The sequence below is a fragment of the Garra rufa genome, chromosome 8, assembly GCF_049309525.1.
Source record: "Garra rufa chromosome 8, GarRuf1.0, whole genome shotgun sequence".
Taxonomy (NCBI): domain Eukaryota; kingdom Metazoa; phylum Chordata; class Actinopteri; order Cypriniformes; family Cyprinidae; genus Garra; species Garra rufa.
In genome coordinates this window covers 42,480,530-42,503,489 of record NC_133368.1, presented here as the reverse complement: position 1 = coordinate 42,503,489, position 22,960 = coordinate 42,480,530, and the positions used below count along the sequence as shown (strand labels likewise).

At 30.9% G+C, this 22,960-nt stretch overlaps 1 protein-coding gene across 1 annotated transcript in view; it reads left to right on the top strand.

Moving 5' to 3' along the window:
* Nucleotides 1-3,053: 3,053 nt before the first annotated feature.
* LOC141340192 (histone deacetylase 4-like) overlaps nucleotides 3,054-22,960 on the top strand; it is a 50,549-nt gene continuing 30,642 nt past the window's right edge. The window contains exons 1-4 of the mRNA XM_073845118.1: nucleotides 3,054-3,113; nucleotides 5,528-5,678; nucleotides 9,578-9,698; nucleotides 13,922-14,040. Of these exons, the coding sequence (XP_073701219.1) occupies nucleotides 3,054-3,113; nucleotides 5,528-5,678; nucleotides 9,578-9,698; nucleotides 13,922-14,040 (451 nt within the window). The remainder of the gene's footprint in view (nucleotides 3,114-5,527; nucleotides 5,679-9,577; nucleotides 9,699-13,921; nucleotides 14,041-22,960) is intronic.

The window sequence follows — 22,960 nt, the reverse complement described above, 5'->3', positions numbered from 1 at the left end:
GTAATAGCTGGCTTCCTAACAACAAAAGCGACTAAATAAAAAACGTGGACAAACCATTCTTGTTGCGAGTGCCGCATGCTGTATATGAGCAGTCATTTATTCCGTCATCTCCCGGGTGCTGATAGCGCTCGTGTGCAGGTGAGACCTGAACAGCACACATTGCTATCTGGATTTAAACTAAACTCATTTAAGCTTTGCCAGTTTCAAAATTTAAGAGCCATAAGACGCAAACCCGCGCGCGCAGTGAGAAGTGAGAAGATCTGTGTGTGCGCTCATCCGAAGAGTGCAAACCCGCGCCTCAGAACGCGCGCAAATATTACTCCCGCAGAAATATATGTTATTTCCTATACCCCCGCGGGAAAACAGGTCTCTACTTCATCTCTTGGCTGCATGAAACAAACCCTCGCGCTAATGTAAGGTACGATCAGAGTAATAGTAGTAACGAACTCGCGCGTAATGTATGACACTCTTGTATATTGGAGTCTAGGCACGCATACGTCCGCTATTGGTTCACAAACTATTCATGCTTTCGGGGCTCTGATCCATAGTATTTTTTGCGTGAAATTTTAAAGTATTTTCATAGTTGTCAAAATGAATGTCCTGTGAGTGTTTTATAATGAATGCTCACCCATAAAGGTGAATCTTGTAAGGGTCAGTGGTGTTTATGCACATATGAGGACCAGCATCAACAGATTTAGAATGTATTTGCTGTATTTTTCATTTGTATGTTTATTTTATAATAGATACAAACAGAAGATATTCCGTCAGCCCAGTTCACAAGGACAGGTTTAGTGAGTGGTCTTTTGGCATTTCCCTGTTGTTCTGTTTGGCAGGTTCACTTAAAAAATACTCTGAAGTTGTAAAGAATCTCTGAATTAAAGAATTCAGGAGATTTAAATCTGTATATATGTTAAAAAGTTAGAACTGAGCAGAGGGTTTGCTTTTGAATTCAAAAGTATAGTTTTAATTTATTTTTTATTTTTTATTTTTTTTTATATATATATATATATATATATATATATATATATATATATATATATATATATATATATATATATATATATAACATGCATTAGAAGAATAAAAAGGCAAAACAAATGTTTTGGTTAATAAAAAAAGTTTAAAAATAAACACCTTTAGAGGAAATGTCAGGCAGGGGGGGGCCTTGCAAAATTGACCCGGCCGGGAAAACTAATGTTAGACCTACCTAAAAAAAAAAACCGAAAAATCAGTTTATTTTATTGTATCTTTACTCTATTGTATTTATTTGTGCTGTTGCTTCTAGTTAGATTATTCATATTTCTTTACTTTCAATTTTTTTCCCCTAAACATAGCACATGTACCGAAGCGTACCGAAACCGTGACTCTAAAACCGTCATACAAACCGAACCGTGAGTAAGTTGAACCGTTGCACCCCTAAATTGTTATACATCAAACTATTTTATTTATTTATTTGTTTATCTTTTTATTTATCTGTTGATTATTTCTTTGAATTAACCAAATATATATATATATATATATATATATATTTTTTTTTTTTTTTTATCTTGAATAAACTATAAAACTATTTATTAATTACTGTTTATTTATTATATATAATTTATATATTATATATTTAGATGTTATTTATTTATTATAATGATTATTTTTATTTTTAAGCATTTAAATTAAATATTTAATGTGTTTAAATGGTCATTACTATAAAAAATCAGTTATAATTAAACATTATATTATATTAAATTATATTATAAATTTAATAATAAAATCCATTTAAATTACATTTCAATTCTGAATTTTTAATATATATTTAATACAATTTTCTGGGGGAAAATATCTTTCCCATTGATATACATTAATTGAATTTAATTAACCAAGTATATATATATATATATATATATATATATATATATATATATATATATAATTATAATATATATAGCATTGCATTTTTTATTACTTTTTTTATCTTGAATTCTAAGTAATATTTAAATTCTGGATTTTTCATTCATATTTCATAACATTTTCTGGGTGAAAAATGATCATCTTTCTCATGGATATACATAATTAGTGTATAGATTGAAGGTTATGATAACAAATGTAGATGTTTTGAATATATGCAATAAATCACATAAAAAAAGTACTTTACATTGATTTTTACAATGCATTAAACAAGAAACAGTCAGAAATGAACTTTTCATTAAGATAAAATATTTCCCCTTTGGAATTGATTTCCTGGGACTTTTTTAACATTTGTGTTGTTGTTGTTGTTTTTTTGTTTCATGTCAAATACTTCAATCAATTACAGTATAATTTTTTTTAACATCAACAAAAGGCATCTTTACATTGTAAAGGTTGAACAGAAGCTGCATCTGACATGGTGTTAAGGTTTATTTACACAGCCTGTTTGATGCTGCTCAGGTGCATTTATTTGCACAAAAATTGCATAATATACAGTATCTAATTTGAGAGTGAATCTGCAGTATCATGACAACGTTGCAACATGCTCTTGATTTTGTAATAATGATGATTAACACAAAGTATTTTTGTGAGGAAAGGCATGTGATTCTTGAGATCGGCTCATGCCATTGCCAATTTCTGCTCTTAAACAACCAGATTTGATGTGAAATGGTGGCTAGAGCCATGCATATTGATGCAGTGAGGTAGATGTCATGGATCGAAAAGCTCCAGTTAGAAATGTCAGAGCTTTGCCTGATGAGGAAGAGTATTTGCGGTTCTCTTCTCTCGAGCGTCATCACGGCCTCCAGCCCTGCTCTGCCAAGTGACAGACGCCCATGACTCATCGCTGGTGATCTCCCAGGATCTGCAGAAAGAGACGTGGAAAGTGAGAGGAAAGACTTATATAAGCAAAAAGAAGAGTATTGAGACTTTAGTCGCTTTGGATAAAAGCGTGCACTTAAGTAACTGCTTGCTTACAGACTAGCCATGTGTGCCAGTGTTAATGTGATTTAACTGACCAGAATCACCGATAGCCACTCAACATCTGAGCATCAGCTGTATACGGCTCTGATATTACCCATCATCACAAGCCAGTAATGGATGTGACTGCTGCTGAGCTGAATAACTGCACAAGTGGAAATGCAGTTATAGGGAATGTTAGATGAAATGGCTGCATTTACAGAGCACAGTGTGAGAGAGATTACCAGCGTCTTTAAACGCTCATTTTAGTCTGGGAGCTGTTGAGGTAATTGCTTATGGTAGTTTCATTTGGGGGAAAAAAGTGAAATGTTGCTTTTATGCAGCACAACAAGACATCGATAAACACATTCAGGAACTTCGTTCTCATATGATGCCGGTATTTCCATCAATTGCATCTTGTTATTAGTAATACAACTTTGGAGTCCGGTATGTCTTGAGTCAATGTGAAGTGCTTTTTTCCCACCTTATTTTAGTACCATAATCTGATTGGTACATTTTATTTTCGTTGCTTTTGCTCACCAAGACTGTATTTATTTGATCATAAATACAGTAAAAACTATAATATTGTGAACAAAATGCAATTCGAAATGGTTAATTTTTTTTGTAATACATTTTAAAATGTAATTTATTTCTGAGATGCAAAGCTGAATTTATAGCATCATTGCACCATTAGTGTCACATGATCCTTCAGAAATCATTCTAATATGCTGTTTTCCTGCTCAGGAAACATTTCTTATTATTATCAGTGTTGAAAACAGCATTTTAGTTGTGCGTAATATTTATGTAAAAACAAACAAAAAAAAAAATATTTTTTTTTTATGAATAATTTTTTTTAACAATAGTGTTATTTTACTTTTTTTATTTGGAATTTTTTATTCTTTTTTTTTTTCACTTACTTTACACTTTTTATATTTTATATTTGATGTTTAAAATAACCAAAGAATCAAAAACAGTAAGAACAGGAAAATGTTGTGTTAAAAAATAAATAAATAAATAAAATTTATGATTTTTAGGACAATTTAAATTAAAGGGGTCATATAATTTTGCTAAAAATAACATTGTTTTGTGTATTTGGTGTAATGCAATATGTTTACGTAGTTTAAGGTTAAAAAAAACCCCGTTATTTTCCACATACTGTACATTATTGTTGCCCCTCTCTGCCTTGCCTTTCTTTCCTGCTCAGGAAACATTTCTTATTATTGTCAGTGTGGAAAACATTGTTTTAGTTTGTTTCACTTACATTACACTTTTTATATTTTATGTTTGAAATAACATGCACCAAAGAATGTAACACAGTAAGAACAGTATAATGTTGTGTTAAAATAAAAAATCAAATAAATCAAATTAAAAAATGATGATAATTTTAGGACAATTTAAATTAAAGGGGTCATATAATTTTGCTAAAAATAACATTGTTTTGTGTATTTGGTGTAATGCAATATATTTACGCAGTTTATGGTTAAAAGAACACGTTATTTTCCACATACAGTACATTATTGTTGCTCCTCTCTGCCCCGCCTTTCTTTCCTGCTTAGGAAGCATTTCTTATTATTGTCAGTGTTAAAAAACAGCGTTTTAGTTGTGCATAATATATATACATATAAATATATATGGGTATATATATGGGTATATATATATATATATATATATATATATATATATATATATGGGTATATATATATATATATATATATATATATATATATGGGTATATATATATATATATATAAATGGGTGTGACGGAAATGTTACGCCCCTTTTCATGTTGTGAGACAACGACAATAAAACCCATTATTAATGAGGCATTTGTTGCATCCAGTGAGGACATAATTACTGATTATAATGACTCATCCTGTCTTTTTACGTGTTGCGTCACGCAGCGTAAACATAAAACCATGTCTGCATTTGTGATCGTAGAAACGACAAACAAGAACTACTCTACACTGCCCAAAACTTGCGTTTGAATAGCCAGTCGTAAATTCTTTAAATATGAAAATGTACTTACAGGCTGTGAGTCAGACGCACCAGACTGTCCTTGCGAAGTTGGAATTGACCCACTTTATAGTGCTCACAGACGTATTGTAGGCTACTCTCCCAGGTTCGGGAAACGGTCTTCTGTAAAATGCGCTGCACACACTTTAATATTTGCGTAGCACTGTTCTGGAACAGTGTTGTAAATACCACTTAACCACTGATTTCCAGTTGTGTACTCATTTGGAAGGCCAAACAACGAAACGAAACAGTCTCCACGACATGGTGGCGGCTGCAACAATACTACACCGAGAATAAAAGTTAGGCCTTCTTTCTTTGTGTATGCATTTGGGCAGTGTTATGCAAATCTTCCCACACAGTGATGTAGATTTGTGGGGGCATGTTTGAATGAGCCATTGCAGGAAGGTGTGGCTAAGTCTTAACCTTTATAAAGATTATCTCTTTGGATTGGAGACTTTAATCTTTGCAACTTCATCTTATATATGCACGAACAGCTTGTAACACTTCAAAGACAAAGGAAAACATTAAATCTATATGACCCCTTTAATGTCCACTGTTTTTGTGTGAATAATATTCATATGTTTCCCCCCCCCTTCAGCATCAGCAGGACCTGCTGGCCCTGAAACATCAGCAGGAGCTCCTGGAACACCAGCGGAAGTTGGAGCGCCATCGTCAGGAACAGGAGCTGGAGAAACAGCAGCGGGAACAGAAGCTCCAGTTACTCAAAAACAAAGAACGCGGCCAAGAAAGTGAGTGAAAAACTAATTACCTGACTGAAACACATAAAGGTTGAAATACTTTGATTTATTAGGCTAATCAGCACTGCGGCATGGATGTCTGTCTCAGCATTATAATTGCTTTTCCTAACCAAATTTAAAAACTTTCAGCCTGAAGTAATAGTCAGATGCCCATATTGTTGTCAAAGCCATGTATCGTACTACTCATGTAGATGATATGACTCAAATCTGGCCTGCCTCACTTGTCTTCTTTCTAAGGTAATTTTCAATAGTAGCAAAAAATGAAACAATATTTTAAGGTTGTTTGCTCATGCAAAACTCATTACCCGGATGCTAGAATAGATTCTAGGCAGTAGCTATGTGGTTTCTCTTCCTTCTCTATGGCCATGTTCACATTGCAGGTAAATTCGGTTGCCAGTTCACCTTTTAATGCTTAATTCTGTTTTTTACGCACACAATTCAGTAAATTGCTAGAGTTGAAACTGTATTTTACAACCAAATTGATTCAGGTAGTGACAGAAGTTCAGGTTCAGTGCCAAAAATAACAGGGTATGTTTTGACTCATTAGTGTTGCCAGATTGTGTTATTAAAACTAAAAAATTAGATCAAGCTTATAATAAACTCTAATCCAAACATGTTATCTTGGAAATAAGTGACATACTGAAATATAATGACCTGCACCTGCCTACTTTATTAACTCCATAAATTGGATTACTTTATTAGCCGAGCCAAAACAACAAACCCAAAGATGCTTAATATCCGTCACTTATAATAGGTGGACATGGCAACACTTAGAAAAGCAGCCTTCCAAACATAAACAAAGCACGACAGCTCTATCAGAGGTGGTTAAGTTAAAATCTCTCATCATAACGGGGAGGCTTTGCTCACTCGCTGTAGTATTATTTTGGTCAAAAATAGAAGTTATTAAACACTTGAGGCAGCAAAATGTTGGTAACGATGACAGTCATCGCAATTTTGAGAGCGAGTTCTGTTCTGTAAACAGACAGAACTGTAATTTAAGTTTTCACTCTTGTATTTAAATGCAGTTTTCACTCCTAAATTGGGGGCGCCATTGCAGCTGAATAAAACAAGCTCTTTCATTAGCTGTGGTCTACTAAAAGCCTCAAAGGCATCAGGGCTAAAGTGGAGAGAACAAAGACGCAGGTCTTTAGGAGGTTTTATTCGTCCACAGGCATCTTCCCATTGTTTTCTCCTCCTCTTATTGCTAAGAAGAGCAGTAAAGACTTACATCGCTTCTCTTGTTGACTGAAAATTACAAGCAAAAGCCACACAATGTGGCATCTTATCAGTATTTTATTTTTCGAGTTGTGTTGCGGTAAAAAATAGCAACCGCATTTTACATCATCGAGATAATGGTACCCCCATAGTCCAAAATATGTATAAAACATTTTTTAAATAACGGAAATCTTTTGTGAGTTTCCTACTACATATTATAAGTCATATTACTGTAAACCATACAAGTCTTAAAGGAGTAGTTTACTTTCAGAACAAGAATTTACAGATATTGTACTCACCCAGGGGCGTAGCAACCGGGGGGGACACGTCCCCCTCACTTTTAGAAACAGGTGATTCTGTCCACCGCACTTTTTTTGACCTAGCGCCAGTATTTCCGCCCCTGGTCTCTGATTTGTTACTTAGATTTGAGTGAACTAACATTTAGCCAATCAGCGCGAATCTCTTGGGCGTCTGCCATGAGCTTCAAATCTTGTTGCTCTTGTGAACAGAATTTATTATACTGTATGAACACCACCTTTGGGTCACATGACCATACTGTCCCCCCCACTTTTAAATTGGCTGCTACGCCCCTGTACTCACCCCCTTTCTTTCTTCAGTCGTAAGGAAATTATGTTTTTTGAGTAAAACATTTCAGGATTTCTCTATATACAGTATAATGGACTTCTATGGTGCCCCCGAGTTTGAACTTCCAATAAAGCTTCAAAGGGCTCTAAACGATCACAACCCAGGAAAAAAAGTGTCTTATCTAGCAAAACGATGGGTTATTTTCTAAAAAAAAAAAAAAAATTACAATTTATATACTTTTTAACCTCAAATGCTCGTCTTGTCTAGCTCGGCAAGACGAGCGTTTGAGATTAAAAAGTATTTATAAGTTGTAAATGTTTTTAGAAACTAACCAATCGTTTCGCTAGATAAGACCCTTCTTCCTCGGCTGGGATCATTTAGAGCCCTTTGAAACTGCATTTTGGAAGTTCAAAATCGGGGGCACCATAGAAGTCCATTATATGGAGAGAAATCCTGAAATGTTCTCCTCAAAAAACACCATTTCTTTACGACTGAAGAAAGAAAGACATGAACATCTTGGATGACAAAGGGGTGAGTACATTATCTGTAAATTCTTCTTCTGAAAGTGAACTACTTCTTTAATATATGGGGTTTTAACAGTGACACTTGCAGTGGTTATGTACATTTTCTCAGATAGTGTATACGTAGAGGTCTCAAACTCAATTCCTGGAAGGCCGCAGCTCTGCAGAGTTTAGCTCCAACCAGCTCCAGTTCACACCTGCTTGAAAGGTCCACTGAAGTGTCTTGAAACACGCAGCGTTATTCTATGTGGTGACGTACTTTTAACTGAAACAAAAACATATCGCCCAGCCCCGCCCACTAATTTTGAATAGCCAATAGCGTTCCATTAATATCTGCTCGGGCAAGAGCCGTTGAGCTCGGTAAAGCCGCATTTGTAAGCTTATGACAGCCACAGAGTAATAAATTACCGCACAGATTCAATATGAAACTTGCTAAAACCAAATAGTGATCATAATCATACTGAGGCTGTGTAATTTAATACATGCCGTCCGTGCTCCCGGTTAATGCGTCTCTGTGTAGGGGGCGGGACATTACGGACTCTAGAGAGCATTTGATTGGACTGAACGTTTGATGAGAAACTGAAGTGCACGGTGATATCATCCAAATCCTTGATTCATATTGGCGGAAGTGACGAGACTGTAAGTTTTGAATGTCCATATCTTGTAAACGCGAATTTTGTCTTTGTTTTGCAGCACACTAGCTTATAGATAACCTTAAGGCTAATATATTCATACTAAAAGCCAAAAAACTTTAATTTTGATTTCAGGGGGACTTGAAGTTTCTAGTAATCCTGAAGACCTTGATTAGCTGGATCAGGTGTGTTTGACTAGGGTTGGAGCGAAAATGTGCAGAGCTGTGGCCCTCCAGGAATTGAGTTTGAGACCAGTGACTTAACCTATCTGAGATGTTCCTAGCAGTACAGTACAGCCAGTCTATTTTTATCTGTCACTGTTGTCGTTGACACGGCGGTCACCTGTTGCCTGTGTTGTCTGGTGGCGCAGATGTGTGTGTGTACAGCAGCGACGGCCTCTGGGGACATGTTTACAGACGACGGGAAAGGTGGTAATTGAAGAAAAAGCTGTGAGAATTCATCCATCTGATGTGTTTCTTTGAGAGAGGGAACAATAGCGAGTAAAAAGACATCTTTGTTTAACCGTCGTGGTCTCTGTGGATTTGGAATAGAGAGTTTGCTCTCTATTTAAGACCGGATAAAGAGGCCGTTTCTCTCAGATGTGAAGAGATATCTGAACCGAGTGGAAGAGCTATTTATCGACACCAGAAAACAAGTGTCAGCCTTTGTAGTCGTGATCAATTGGGCACTGTTCGATCTTCTGTGTCTCAGACTATTAAGAGTTTTTTAAGAGCATTTAGAAGGCGAAATTACAGCACTGCAAATTACAGGGTGTAGAAATGGCGAAGAAATTGACAGTCACAAACGCATAACACCCCTTCGCTGGGCTTTTAGAGAAATCTGGTGGTATAACGCAGCTAGAGGCTTAGAGAATGCCATTAATGTCCCGCTGCTTGGATGTTTGTGATCTTGCTGAACTATGGGCTCTGATCGTCAGGCGCTGTGGCGAGCACTGAGGTGAAGATGAGGTTGCAGGAGTTTGTCCTCAACAAGAAGAAAGCGCTGGCCCAGAGGAGTCTCAACCACTGCCTGCCCAACGACCCGCGCTACTGGTACGGGTGAGTATCGCGACCTGATGATGTTTTAAAAGGTCCTGTTTACATCTGGTTTTAACAAAGTGGTTAACTGAGACAGATTTGCATGGAGTTTACAGTTGACATAAACATGCAACTTGTCTCAAGGATTTTTTTGTTTGTTTGTAACAATAACCAGGTTTTCAAAATTGCATTTTTTTATTTCTTTATATCTTAAATTATTTTCAGTTTAATAAAAATATCTTTATATATATTTAAATTAAATCCTTGCTGAATAAAATAAATTTCTTTAAAAAAAAAAAACTTGCAACTTGTAACTGTTTTCTATTTTTTTTATAACCAGGTTTTCACAAGTGTTTCACCTATCAAAAAAAAAGATCTAAAAAATATATATAAAAGTGTCAAAAAAAAATAAAAAATAAAAGGCCAAATAGCCAAATAATCAAGTAACGTTTTAAGATTATTTACTTAGTTATTTGCTAAATTATCTGCTAAAATAATATAAAGGAAGTAAATGTATAAAAATGCATATATATTTATATATATATATAAAATTGTTTTTTTTATTTCTTTATATCTTAAGTTATTTTCGTATTATGTATATTTAAATTAAAATTGCAGATTCTTTGATTGAGAAAGTTCGAAAGATAAATATTTATTTGAAATAGAAATGTTTTGTAACAATGTAAAATCTTTGCTGTCATTTTTGTTTAATTTAATACATAATGCATCCTTTTTTTATTTATTTATTTTTTTAATAACCAGGTTTTCACAAGTGTTTCACCTATCAAAAAAATGGATCCAGAAAAAAAATAAAATAAAAAGCCAAAAGGAAATTAGAGAGAAAAAAAAAATAATAATTGTAGTGTTTTAAGATTATTTACTTGGTTATCTGCTAAATTATATGCTAAACTAATATTAAAAATATTAAAAAAACATTATGTATATTAATAATTAAAATTAAAATAGCAGATTTTTTCTTTGAGTTCAAGGTTAAAAGTAGTTATTTAAAATAGAAATGTTTTGTAACAATGTCAAATCTATACTGTCATTTTTGTTCAATTTCATGCATAATACATCCTTGCTGAATAAAACTAATTTCTTGAAAAAATACAAATAAAAATTGTAACTTGTAACTTGTGGCTGTTTTCTGATTTTTATTTTTTTTTATTTTTTAATAACCAGGTTTTCACAAGTGTTTTTAGCCATCTAAAAAAGGGATTAAGTTTTAAAGGGATTAATTTTTTTTTTAAGTAAATAATAAAAATAATATAAAAATAATAAAAAGCCAAATGAAAATTAGAGAAATACGTTTTTTTATTTGGTTTTTGACGCAAATTATTAATAAAATAATATATAAATGCTTTACAGTACCTATTAAAAATATACAATAAGAGCTAATAACTAATTATAAAAATATCTTCTATGCTTTTTAAAAATATATATGAATTTTAAATCTTATCACAAAAATTAGTTTTTGAGCGTGTTACTTTCACATTATTTTCTTATGATATTCAATTTTCCCTGTAAGAAAATATGTTTTTTCAATATTTTGTTTATGTTTTGTTCTGTTCTGTTCCTTTTTTTTTTTTTTTTTTTTTTTTTTTTTTTTTTCGGTTGGGCTTTTATTTTTTATTTTCTCCAAATGATGCGCACAGTGATTGATGGACAAGTGAGTAGTTGCTGTTCACTGCTATCTTAGATCCATCAGGACAGATTGGCATTTAAACTATGAATACAATGTGGTCACAAATGTTTTAACTACCTCTGTATGTGGTTTGAGAGATTGAATACTACAGTGGTTTGGACCTGTTTACACCTGTATTTAGCGCTGTGATCTCTAAGACAGATTTTCTAGCAGAACAAAGCAAGCTATAGCTACACAAAGCGGATGCCAAACTTCAGAGTGTCGTTTAGTTGTTCGCTTGCAGCAGAATGCCAAGTAAAACCATGTTATGTAAGTTTCTGCTTTGATTGATTGACAGTTTTGTTTCTCCCTTCAGTGCACAAAAGATGTAGCTAGCTGTCACCTCTGGGTTCTTGAAATATTTGAACAAGTTTCGATTGGGGAACTTGTCATGTGTGAAAGATAGCGGTGAAGAGGAGGCGTGTGTCAGTGTGTGAGGGTGTGCATGTGAATAGGAGTGTGTTTGTGAAAAACTCACACTCCATCAAACCCACCTTTGACAATCCTCATCTGTGGAAAGAGAACGTTCCTTTTAAAAGAAGTGTTCCAGAATTTTGCATCCACGTACTTGCGTACTGTACATAAACTACTGTTCAAAAGTTTGAGGCCAATACGATTTTTAAAAATGCTTTTGGTAGAATTTAATGCTCAACAAGGATGCATTTATTTGATCATTTTTTTCTATAAGTAATAGGTTGGTTTTGCATTTTACTATAATTTTCTATATTACATGTTATTATTGTTGTATATTTTCTATTTTATCCCTATACGAAACAAACTGTTTATCTATTTTATTTTGTTTTATTTTGTTTTATATATTTTTTATTATTATTTTATTTATTTTTGTCAATTAAGAAAAATCTATTCCCAAATAACTAAAAAATAATAAGTAGAATTAGGTCAATATTATTTAGTAAAAAAAAAAAAAAAGGTAACACTTTACAATAAGGTGCATTAGTTAAACATAGTTAATGTATTAACTAACATGAACTAACCATGAGCAAAACATTTGCTAATGTATTTACTAATCTTTATTAACGTTAGTTAACGGAAATACAGTTGTTCATTGTTTGTTCATGTTAGTTCACACTGCATTAACTAATGTTAACAAAATTTTAATAATGTATTAGTAAATGTTGAAATTAACATTAACAAAGATTAATAAATGCTGTATAAGTCCAGTTCATTATTAGTTCAGGTTAACTAATGTTAACTAATGAACCTTATTGTAAAGTGTTACCAAAAAAAAAATAATAATAATAATTATTATTATTATTATTATTATTATTATTATTATTATTATAAAAATAAAATAGTAATAATAAAGTTAAAAACTTTAAATAAGTTAAAAAAATGTAAACAAAATTTATTTTAAAAAAAACTATTTTAGGACATTTTAGATCTTTTGCATGTTATAGTTTCACAGTTAACTCCAAAATTTTATTTTCATGACAGTTAAATTTAAATACTTATTACTCTATATTTATTTGTTTGTTTCTTTTTTTAACAAATAAGAAAAATAAATCCCTAAATTCAGAGGAATAATAAATACAAATAATAAGTAAAATTAAGTAAATAATAAGTCAAAATATATATTTTTTAATTTTAATAAATAATAAGTCAACATTTTAATAAAAAAAATCATAAAAAGTTACATTTTTAATAAACCGTTTACTCTAACAATTAAATTGAAATGCCTATTACTGTAATGACATTTTTAATTAAAATATTCAAATTTAGTACAACAAATACTGCAGTAATGTATATTTATGATTGTACTTTAATTTACTGAAACTTCACAGATTCATTGTTTAATTGCAATACAAATATAAATATTTTTTCATGTTTTATTAAAATTGAAAAAATTAATAAATAAATAAATAAATAAATAAATAGTGCTTTTTTTGTTTTGTTTTGTTAATTTTTGTGAGTTGCACCTTCATAATGTCCAGGTGACATTGTCTGTACTTTTGTTCACTGTGTATAATTTAATGCATCCTTGCTGAATAATATAAAAAAAATATAAAAAATCTCACCTCTGAACGACATTGTATGTTTCAGCCAATTGCTTCCTCATTTCCGACATTCTGATTACAACATTAGCACTAGGGTTGACTGAAAGTGAGTCATTTGTGTAGCTTCCATGCACTATTAAAACAGATCACTGGAGCTCCAGGCCTGTTTGAAACAGGCTGACAGAGAGCCAGATTAAATTCTTGAGTCTGCAGGGAAGCCAGCTGACCTCAGGTGCCCCGCTGCAGTTGTTTTTCCTGTTTAGAAGCACAAATCCCTTTCTTTTTTGCCGAGCTTTGATGAACTAGAGCTGATGTTTTGAAGTGTGAAAGTGTGTCATAGCCAAGCATGTTTATTTGTAAACAAAACGATGGCCTGCCTCTGTCTCTTAGTCCGCAACTGAGGCATTACGGGTGATCTGAGTTTGCGTTCCCATTAGTTGGCAGAAAGCGTCCCGCTGCTGGGAATGGAGAGCAGCTGTGTGTGGAAATGTCTAGAAATGCACATATTTGAGTACCTATGTGTGTGTTTGTGATTTGTTCCACAGGAAAACCCAGCACAGCTCCCTGGACCAGAGCTCGCCGCCTCAGACAGGGATTTCCACTTACAACCACCCGGTGCTGGGAATGTACGACCCCAAAGATGACTTCCCGCTCCGCAAGACGGGTAAAACGAACCCCCTTCTTCTCAATCTATCTGGCCCTGTCTTTTCACTTTCACTAGGGTTGCCTACACCAGTGCAGGTTTGCTTACTCAGAACTGTTTCCAAAAAACTTGGAACAAACTCTGTGACCTTTGCTTCCATTGACGCTCGTGGAAACCCTTTTTTTCCCCTTATGCAGATGCAGAAGCCGTTTTCTCACACTCACACTCTCACACAACTGTAAGAGATTATGACGTTCAACGGCTGCAAAATGTGGGGCAGTGTTTGACCTGGTTTGAAATTAACTTGCGAAACATTCGTAGAATCAGCGGCGTTCTAAACAGTGTTGTTTTAGTGTTATGCATATACAATTATTGTTTTGTATATATGTTTTAATGAATTGTCTTTTATTTTTTAGATTTATGTTTTTGTTTTATTTTAGTTTAAATTTGTCATTTGTGTTATTCTTTTATACATTACTATTTAGGTTTGTTTCTATTTTAATTTTAGTTTTTATTTTAACCCTTTAAGAAACAGATTGTTTAGTTGTTTTTTTTATTTAATTTAATTTTATTTTCATTTTTAGTTTTTTATTCCTATTTCATCTCTATAAGAAATCATTATTTTATTTTATTATATTTTCAGTGTTATTTTCCCTGTAAGAAAGCAATAGGTTTGTTTTTATTTTATTTAATTTTTTTTATTTACATTGTTAGGTTTATTATTTTATTTTATTTATTTACATTTTTAGGTTTATTATTATTTTTTTCTTAATTTATTTATTTTCTTATTTCATCTCTATAAGAAATCATTATTTTGTTTCATTTTATTTAGTTTTCCTATAAGAACGTGATTTTTTTTTGGTTTCACATTTATATTTCTTATTATATTTATTTATTTTTTATTTTGTTTTATTTTTTCCCTATATGAATGCGATAGGTTGTTTTTTTTTTTTTTTCCTATTTCATTTCTATAAGAAATCATTATTTTATTTTATTATATTTTCAGTATTATTCTCCTATAAGAAAGCAATAGGTTTTTATTTTTTTTAATTTTTTTTTATTTATTTACATTTTTAGGTTTATTATTTATTTATTTATTTTTTTCATTTTATTTATTTCTTTTTTTTTTCATCTCTATAAGAAATCATTATTTTATTTCATTTTATTTAGTTTTCCTATAAGAACGTGATAGTTTAAAAAAATATATTATATTTATTTTTTATTTTATTTTATTTTTCTGTTTTATCCCCATAATAAGCAAGTTGTTTTCTTTTTTTTATTATTGTATTTTTATTTTTTTTTCTAATTTATTTTAGTTTAGTTTAGTTTAGTTTAGTTTAGTTGTTTTTATCAAATACGAAAAATCTATCCCAGAATTCAGATATGAATAAGTCAAAAAAAAAATTAGAAAAAAAAAATACAATACAAAATAATAAAATAATAGTGGTAATAATAATATGTAAAATTTTAGATAAGTAAAAAAAAAGTCAAACAGAAAATAAGTTCAAAACTCTAAATAACAACAAACAAATACTGCAGTAATTCATTATTTAATTGCAATTTAAACTTTTTTTTTTTCATGGTACATTAAAATTGAGAAGGATGTATGATGAATTGTTGATTTTTATTTTTTTTTTGTTGCTTGCCTTGTTTGGTTTGGTTTGGTTTTGCTTTTTGTCCTACTTTGCATTGTGTGGTTTTATTTTGTTTTGCTTTGTTTTTTTTTTTTTTTTTTTTTAGCAGATTATTGACAATTTTTGTGAGATTCACAACAAAATCACAAACAGCTCTGTTCGTGCAAATGGACTGGTAATTGTCTAGAGTTCCTTGATTTCATTGGCAAATCCTGTCATTTTTTTTTCTCTTTGAACATTCTGGAAAGTTTTTTTGCTTTTGAGGAAAAACATCTGAGAGGTTTTGGTGGGTGTAGGTAAAGACATTTTCTCTGACATGTGCTGTGTGTTAAGAAGGGCTCCAGCGTCTGTGGGCTGGCGTGGGTCCTGTGCCCCCCTGGTCCACCATCACTGTCTTCACAATTGGGCTTCAGGCAGTGTGTGTTAAAGAAGTTGTCCCCCTCCCTCTCTCCCTTCCTCTCTCCCTGCTGCAGGAGAGCACTCAAGGGCAATTCCTATGCAGACTCACTTTGGACTGGTTTAGGTAGCGTAAGGCCTCTGTGCTCATTAATCACCCTGGAAATGGGCCTGTCAGGGACCCGCAGTACAACCTGCCCTGGGCCTTTAGCACACACAGAGCCCCGGTGAGACCTGCGTAATTACAGTGCAGGCCAGGGAGACGGGGGGAGGGGGAGGTGCTGCGGAGTACATCAGAGTCTTAACTGCGGAGAGAAGGTGAATGCAGCTCCTGCGACTTAAATCAAAGAGTCCTACTGTACAGCAACCTTCATGACCTCTAGTTCTGCATGAGGATGATTCAACATTTATTGCACTCAGAGTCCTAAATGAACTTTTTGCTGCACCTGCCAAATTGCAGATAAGCTGAGGAGATTTACAGGCTATAAATTCCTTACAAGCATTTTTATTTTATTTTATTTTTTAATTCAATTTTTTTATTGTTTTTTTTTTTTTCTCTGTAAGAAAGTGATGGCTTGTTTGTATTATTATTTTATTATTATATATGTTATTTTATGTAGTTTTATCTATTTTTTCTGTTTTATTTATTGTAATTATGAGTTCAGATAATTTACAGGCTATAAGTAGTCTATACATGTTTTTGTTTGATTGAGTGAGTGTTTGATTATTTTGTTGATTGATTTATTTATTTATTTTATATACTTTAGATTTGATTTGATTTTCCCTATAGGAAAGTGATAGTTTGCCTTTTTATTATTTTATTTTATTTTATTTTATTTATTTATTTATTTTTTAATACTATCTAGATATTTTTCCCCTTTTTGGAAAGTGATAGTTTAGCTTTGTGTTATTTTATTTTATTACTTTATATTATTTTTTTCTTGTTTTTATCCCTGTAAGAAACAGGTCGTTTAGCTGTTTTACATCATTTAATTATTTTATTTTAATTATTTAATTTACTTTTATATTCTATTTTATTTTCCCTAAATAAAATACATCATTATTTTCCCTAATATTTATTTTATTTTTCCCTATTTTACTTTACTTTACTTTATTTTCCCTATTGGAAAGTGGTATTATTTATTATTTTATTTTATTTCATATTTTATTTTATTTTCCCTATAGGAAAGTGATAGTTTGCCTTGTTATTATTTTATTTTATTTTATTTTATTTTATTTTATTCATTCATTCATTCCTTCATTTATTCATTCATTAATTCTATTATTTATTCCTGTAAGAAACAGGTTGTTTAGCTGTTTTACATCATTTAATTATTTTATTTTATTTTATACTTTATATTTCATTTTATTTTCCCTATTGGAAAGTGATAGTTCAGCTTTTTTACATTTTATTTTATTTTATTTTATTTTATTTTACTTTATTTTCCCTATTGGAAAGTGGTATTTTTTATTTTATTTTATTTTATTTTATTTTATTTTATTTTATTTTATTTTATTTCATGCTTCATATTTTATGTTATTTTCCCTTTAGGAAAGTGATAGTAATATTAGTTTATTTTAGAATATAGTTTATTTAATTTAATTTTATTTAATTTAATTTTATTTAATTTTATTATTTTTGTATATGTTTCATTTTATCACTGTTAGAAAAACATGTTTTACATTATTTAAGCTGTTTTACATTATTGTTTTACTGTTGTTTTACTGCTTTACATTATTTTATATTAGCTGTTTTACATTGTTATTTTATTTTATTTTGTTCCCTATAGAAAAGTGATAGTTTGGCTTTTTTAAATTTAATTTAATTTTGTTATTTGTGTATTCTATTTTATCCCTGTAAGAAACAGGTTGTTTAGCTGTTTGACGTTTTATTTTATTTTTTTATTATTATTATTATTATTTTTTCCCTGTTGGAAAGTCATAGATTGGCTTTATTATTATTATTATTATTATTATTATTATTATTATTATTATTATTATTGTTATTATTATTATTATTATTATTATTTATTTTTGTATTATTATTGTTTTATTTTTTCCCCATATTTTATTATATATATATATATATATAATTTTATTATTTTGTATATTTTTTATTTATTATTTATTTATTTTATTTTTATTTCTATAAGAAAGAGCCTGTTTAGCTGCTAATTTATTTAACTAATTTATTAGCTTTTGTATATTTGTGACAAACATCATGAGTCATTGTGTCATTCAACTGCACCTGTCAAAGAAACAAATGACTTTGTTCCACATTTTTTATTTCATCTTAATGCGACGAATATTCCACCATATGTGTTACCACATGGGGTTCAATAAAAAAATTACTTCATACAACCTAGAAAAACTTTTCCACAAGGAATAGTTGTTAATTTTTCTTTAATAGACTATTTTTGTGTTTGACTTTCATTCCATCAACAGAAGTTTTTGCATGTCACTTGCACAAAATCTGAGATTCTTATAATCGTGCTCATAATTTAGCTGTTGACAAGTTACCAGTTGTCATCTACTCACATTTGTGTTAATACTGGACCCAGATTGCACTGTTGCAACCCATAGTTTGCGTCGATGTGATCTATGTTCCCACAGTTCATTGTTTTCATTATCCATGAGTGGCACAACCTCTTTGACGTCCTTTCACGGTTATATTTCCCATGCGAGTTGTTAACCTGGGAAAGCAGCAGGAGGATACAGTCGGTGGAACTTCGAGAAAGAGGATCCGATGGTCTGAACTTCAAGCTGTGAAATATTCTTTGTTTAGTTCTGATGATTGAGTTTGCGGTAAGGCTCGTTTGCGAGTCGATTCCAGTCGTCCCGCTGTAGATAAACCTCAGTTTGCTCTGGCTGGCCGAGCGCATTCCTGCAGCGAGGATACGGAGAAGGAGGGTGGCCCAGGCCTTAACCAGAACTGTTTGACGCTCGCAGGACAGGCCCGAGTCTGTTTTCACACGTCTCACCTAACCGTCGGACATCTGGAACCTTGGCTGTTGGCAGCTGCAGGAAGTGTGATGTTGTTTTAGGACAGTCAAGTCTGCTGGATGTCCAGTGCCATGAATGCCGCACAGACGCTTGCTCTGCTGTATGTGTGTCATGATTTTCTGATAGTGGTGACCAGTGTTTTGGGGGGTAATGCGTTTTTGCGTTAATTCGAATTGTTGTTTTCAATTAAGTATTGCATGTTGCATAATTTTTTTGGTCTTTTCAATACAGTATCTAATCTAGTATCAGTTACTTTTTAAAATAAGTATTATGTTACTGTATGTAATCTGTTTTTTTTTTTTTTTTGCATAATCAGAATTTGACGCAACAAGTGATACGTTGCTCATTAAATTTACACATTACTCTTTCAGATAATGTATTATGTAATTAGATTTTTTTACGTAATCAGATTTTTTTCATACAACAAATATATTGCTCAATTGCACAGTATCAGTAACTTTGTCAAATTACGTCGATTTTTTTTATTTTTTTATTCAGCAATACATTGCATATTACTGTTGCAATGTACACAATGTCAATTGCTTTTTTAAATAATGTTATGTAATTAGATTTTTCACAGAATCTGATTTTTTTTTCATGCAACAAGTATTGATACTTAATAAATAATTTAAATAATTATACAGATTTTTATGTTAGATTGTTTTTACATAATTATATTTTCACTCGAACAGTAATATGTATAAACAATAACTTTTTTCAAACAAGTAAAATTTTATGTAATTAGATTTTTTAATTAGTTATACGTTGCTTGTTAAATTTCCACAGTTTTAGTTACTTTTTCAATTTTTTTCAAATTTTTAGATATTTAATATATATATATATATATATATATATATATATATATATATATATATATATAATTTGTTCTATTTTTTAATATATGTTCTATGTAATCTACGCTAGCTTTGCTGTATTTGTGTAATAATTAATAATCTAATAATTATTAAATTTACATAATGCACGTTTTTTAAACTAAAATTACATTAAATTGATTTAATTTAATTAATTATAAAAAATAATAAATTAAATTTAAATTTACGTTTTTTTAATTTTTACATTTTATATATATATATATATACACACACAAATAGATTACATAAAACGTGTAAAAATAATACAATAAAATAAAACATAAAATAAAATTTAAATAAAATAGATTATTTAAGTAACTGATAGTAAATTTAATAAACAAAGTATCACCTGTTGCATGAAAAAAATCTGATTATGTCAAAAGAAATTTACATAAAATGTTATTTGAAACATTACTTTTTGAGTGAAAATCTGATTATGTAATGTATCTAATTAACATGATAAATCTGTATAATTACTTGAAAAAAGTAACTTGTATTATGTAAATTTAATAAGATATATAATAAAATAAAATAATATATAATAAAAATAATATATTAAATAATAATAAAAAACAAGCTATAACTTTCTTATAGGGAAAATAAATTGATATTGTAAAATAAAATAAAATAAAATAATATATAAAATAATAAAATAAAAAAAACAAGCTATTGCTTGTAAGGAAAACAGATTGATGATAAAAAAATAGATTAAACATAAATTATTTATTATTTGAAAAAGTAACTGATAGTGTAAATTTAATGAGCAAAGTATCACCTCTTGCATGAAAAAATCTGATTATGTGAATAATAATTATTTAATAAAATGTTATTTGAAAAAATGGAAAAATTTATGCATTTAAATTTAATTAGCAATGTATACAATTAACATTAAAAATAAAAAATATATATTTGAAATTATTTGAAAAATAAAACACATTAGTTGTTTAATTTACCTAAGCGTGTCTTACATTTAAATGTGTGTTACTTTCCCATGTGTTTAGTGTGTAGCAGCCAAAAACGCGGCCTTTGGTCTTTTTGTGACTGTTGCTTGTTGCAATTGCATGATTTTGATTAAGTTTTCTCTAGATTTTGCGAGAAAATTAAAAGACGTTTAGCATAGGGCTGGGCGATTTGGCCTAAAATCAAAATCTCGATTAATTGAACATTTTAACCCGATTACGATTAATGAACGATTATTTTATTCATTAATAAAATTATATTTAATTATATTTCAATAATACTTTTTTTTTTTGCCCTCGTAGTTCACTGACAAGTTTTGTACAGTAAATATGCTCACATATTACAAGTGAGATATTTCTGAATGAAGGGTGCACACACTATCTACTATCTATGATTATTTATTGAACATCAGTGTTGAACAACTGAAATTAAAGCACACATTGCGTAAAACGAAAAGTTAAATTTTTCTTAAATTAGTGAAAATAAATAACTTGCACTTTTGGAAACAAAATAAATTATTTATAAAATAATAATAAATATTAAAAGTAGAAAATAAGCAGTATCTCTTCTAAATAAAATTACTCTTGTATATCCTGTAAATACTTTTTACTGTATAAATACTGCTTAAGCTCTCCATCGACATGTCGGAGGAATAACATAAAGGAGCGGGGTCACCTGACTCCACACGCGGTAGTGTTTTTAAATGGAAAGTAATTGAAATAATTGACCTGGAAAAATTTGATCGATTATAGGTTCTGAATGTCGATTTCGATTACTTTTCGATTAATCGCCCAGCCCTAGTTTAGCAACTTTTTGTCAAAAATGTAACATTTGGATTTGTGGTGCGTTTCTTGTGAATATCATATGTCCAAAAAGTAGTAGAAAACTAACACAACATGTTACTTTCAACAAAAAGTAACAATGCAACATAAATTTTCCTTTTTTTTTTATAATAAGTAATGCAATATCATAGCATGCTACTTTTACTAGTAACATTTTCATGCAGTGGTGTTGACACTTTCCTCGACTCTAAGTGTGAATGTATTTTGTAAGTATATGACTCAGCGCAAGCTCTTTTGTTTCATTCATGCGTTTCTCCTGCGAGGCTGTGCTCATCTGAACGTGTCTGAGCAGGCGGGAAGGTCACAGAGCTGACATTTTGCGCAGAGCGGGCTTGCAGCAACCGTGACTCTTTTGCTGTGACTCATTCTTTCACATGTCATGCACAAAGTGTTTGTTCTTAGAAAATCTGGCTCAGAATTCATCGCAAATAGTTATTTGTTGTTGACAGCCTTGGGGCAGAGAGTAAATGACTGTCGGTAATGCCTCACTAGAAACACAAGTTGCTCTAATTTGATCAGAAATAGGACACTTTTGCAGAAAATGAGTTTGAGACATTGCACAAAGCATTGCCGTTGCTCTTCTCATTTGTACTCCATATGAATCGCCTCCAGGTTACATTCAAGTGGTTTTCACATTCATGTTGACACGTCAATTTTCACTTGGGAGTTTACAGGATTAGAAAGCCGAGGATAGAGAAATCTGGAAGGAATTGAGCTTGAGCTTTAAACACAATTACACTAATCAGCCCGGAGGTTGCAATTTATGACCTAATACCTGCTAATAAGAGCTGGGATGCAGTAGTAAAGGACAAAAGGGTGCACAGGTCTGTGTTTCTTGAATATTTAATGATCAGGTCTGTTGACTAATGCTTTTGGTACAAAACCTTGAGAAATGTGCCCAACCCAAGGTTGCTTTAGGGGAACATGTTGCGTTCCATTGTGACTCATTTTACTAGTCACAAGTTGTATATTTAGGGCTTTTGTTTTGGGAAAAAAATGTTTAGATAAATAGAGATTTATATTTTCCTTTTTCAATGTATTTTATATTATACTTAATGTTGAAGTGTTGACTGAAAGTCTCAAAGTGATTTTACATTTTTCATTTTTCACATTTGGTTTTTGAAATAGTTTATTTTAGATTTAAATTTAATTTTAGAATTTTAATATCCACCATTTATCGGTTAACAGCCCTAAAATTAAAACAAATATCGGCTTCAAATATCTACATTTGAAA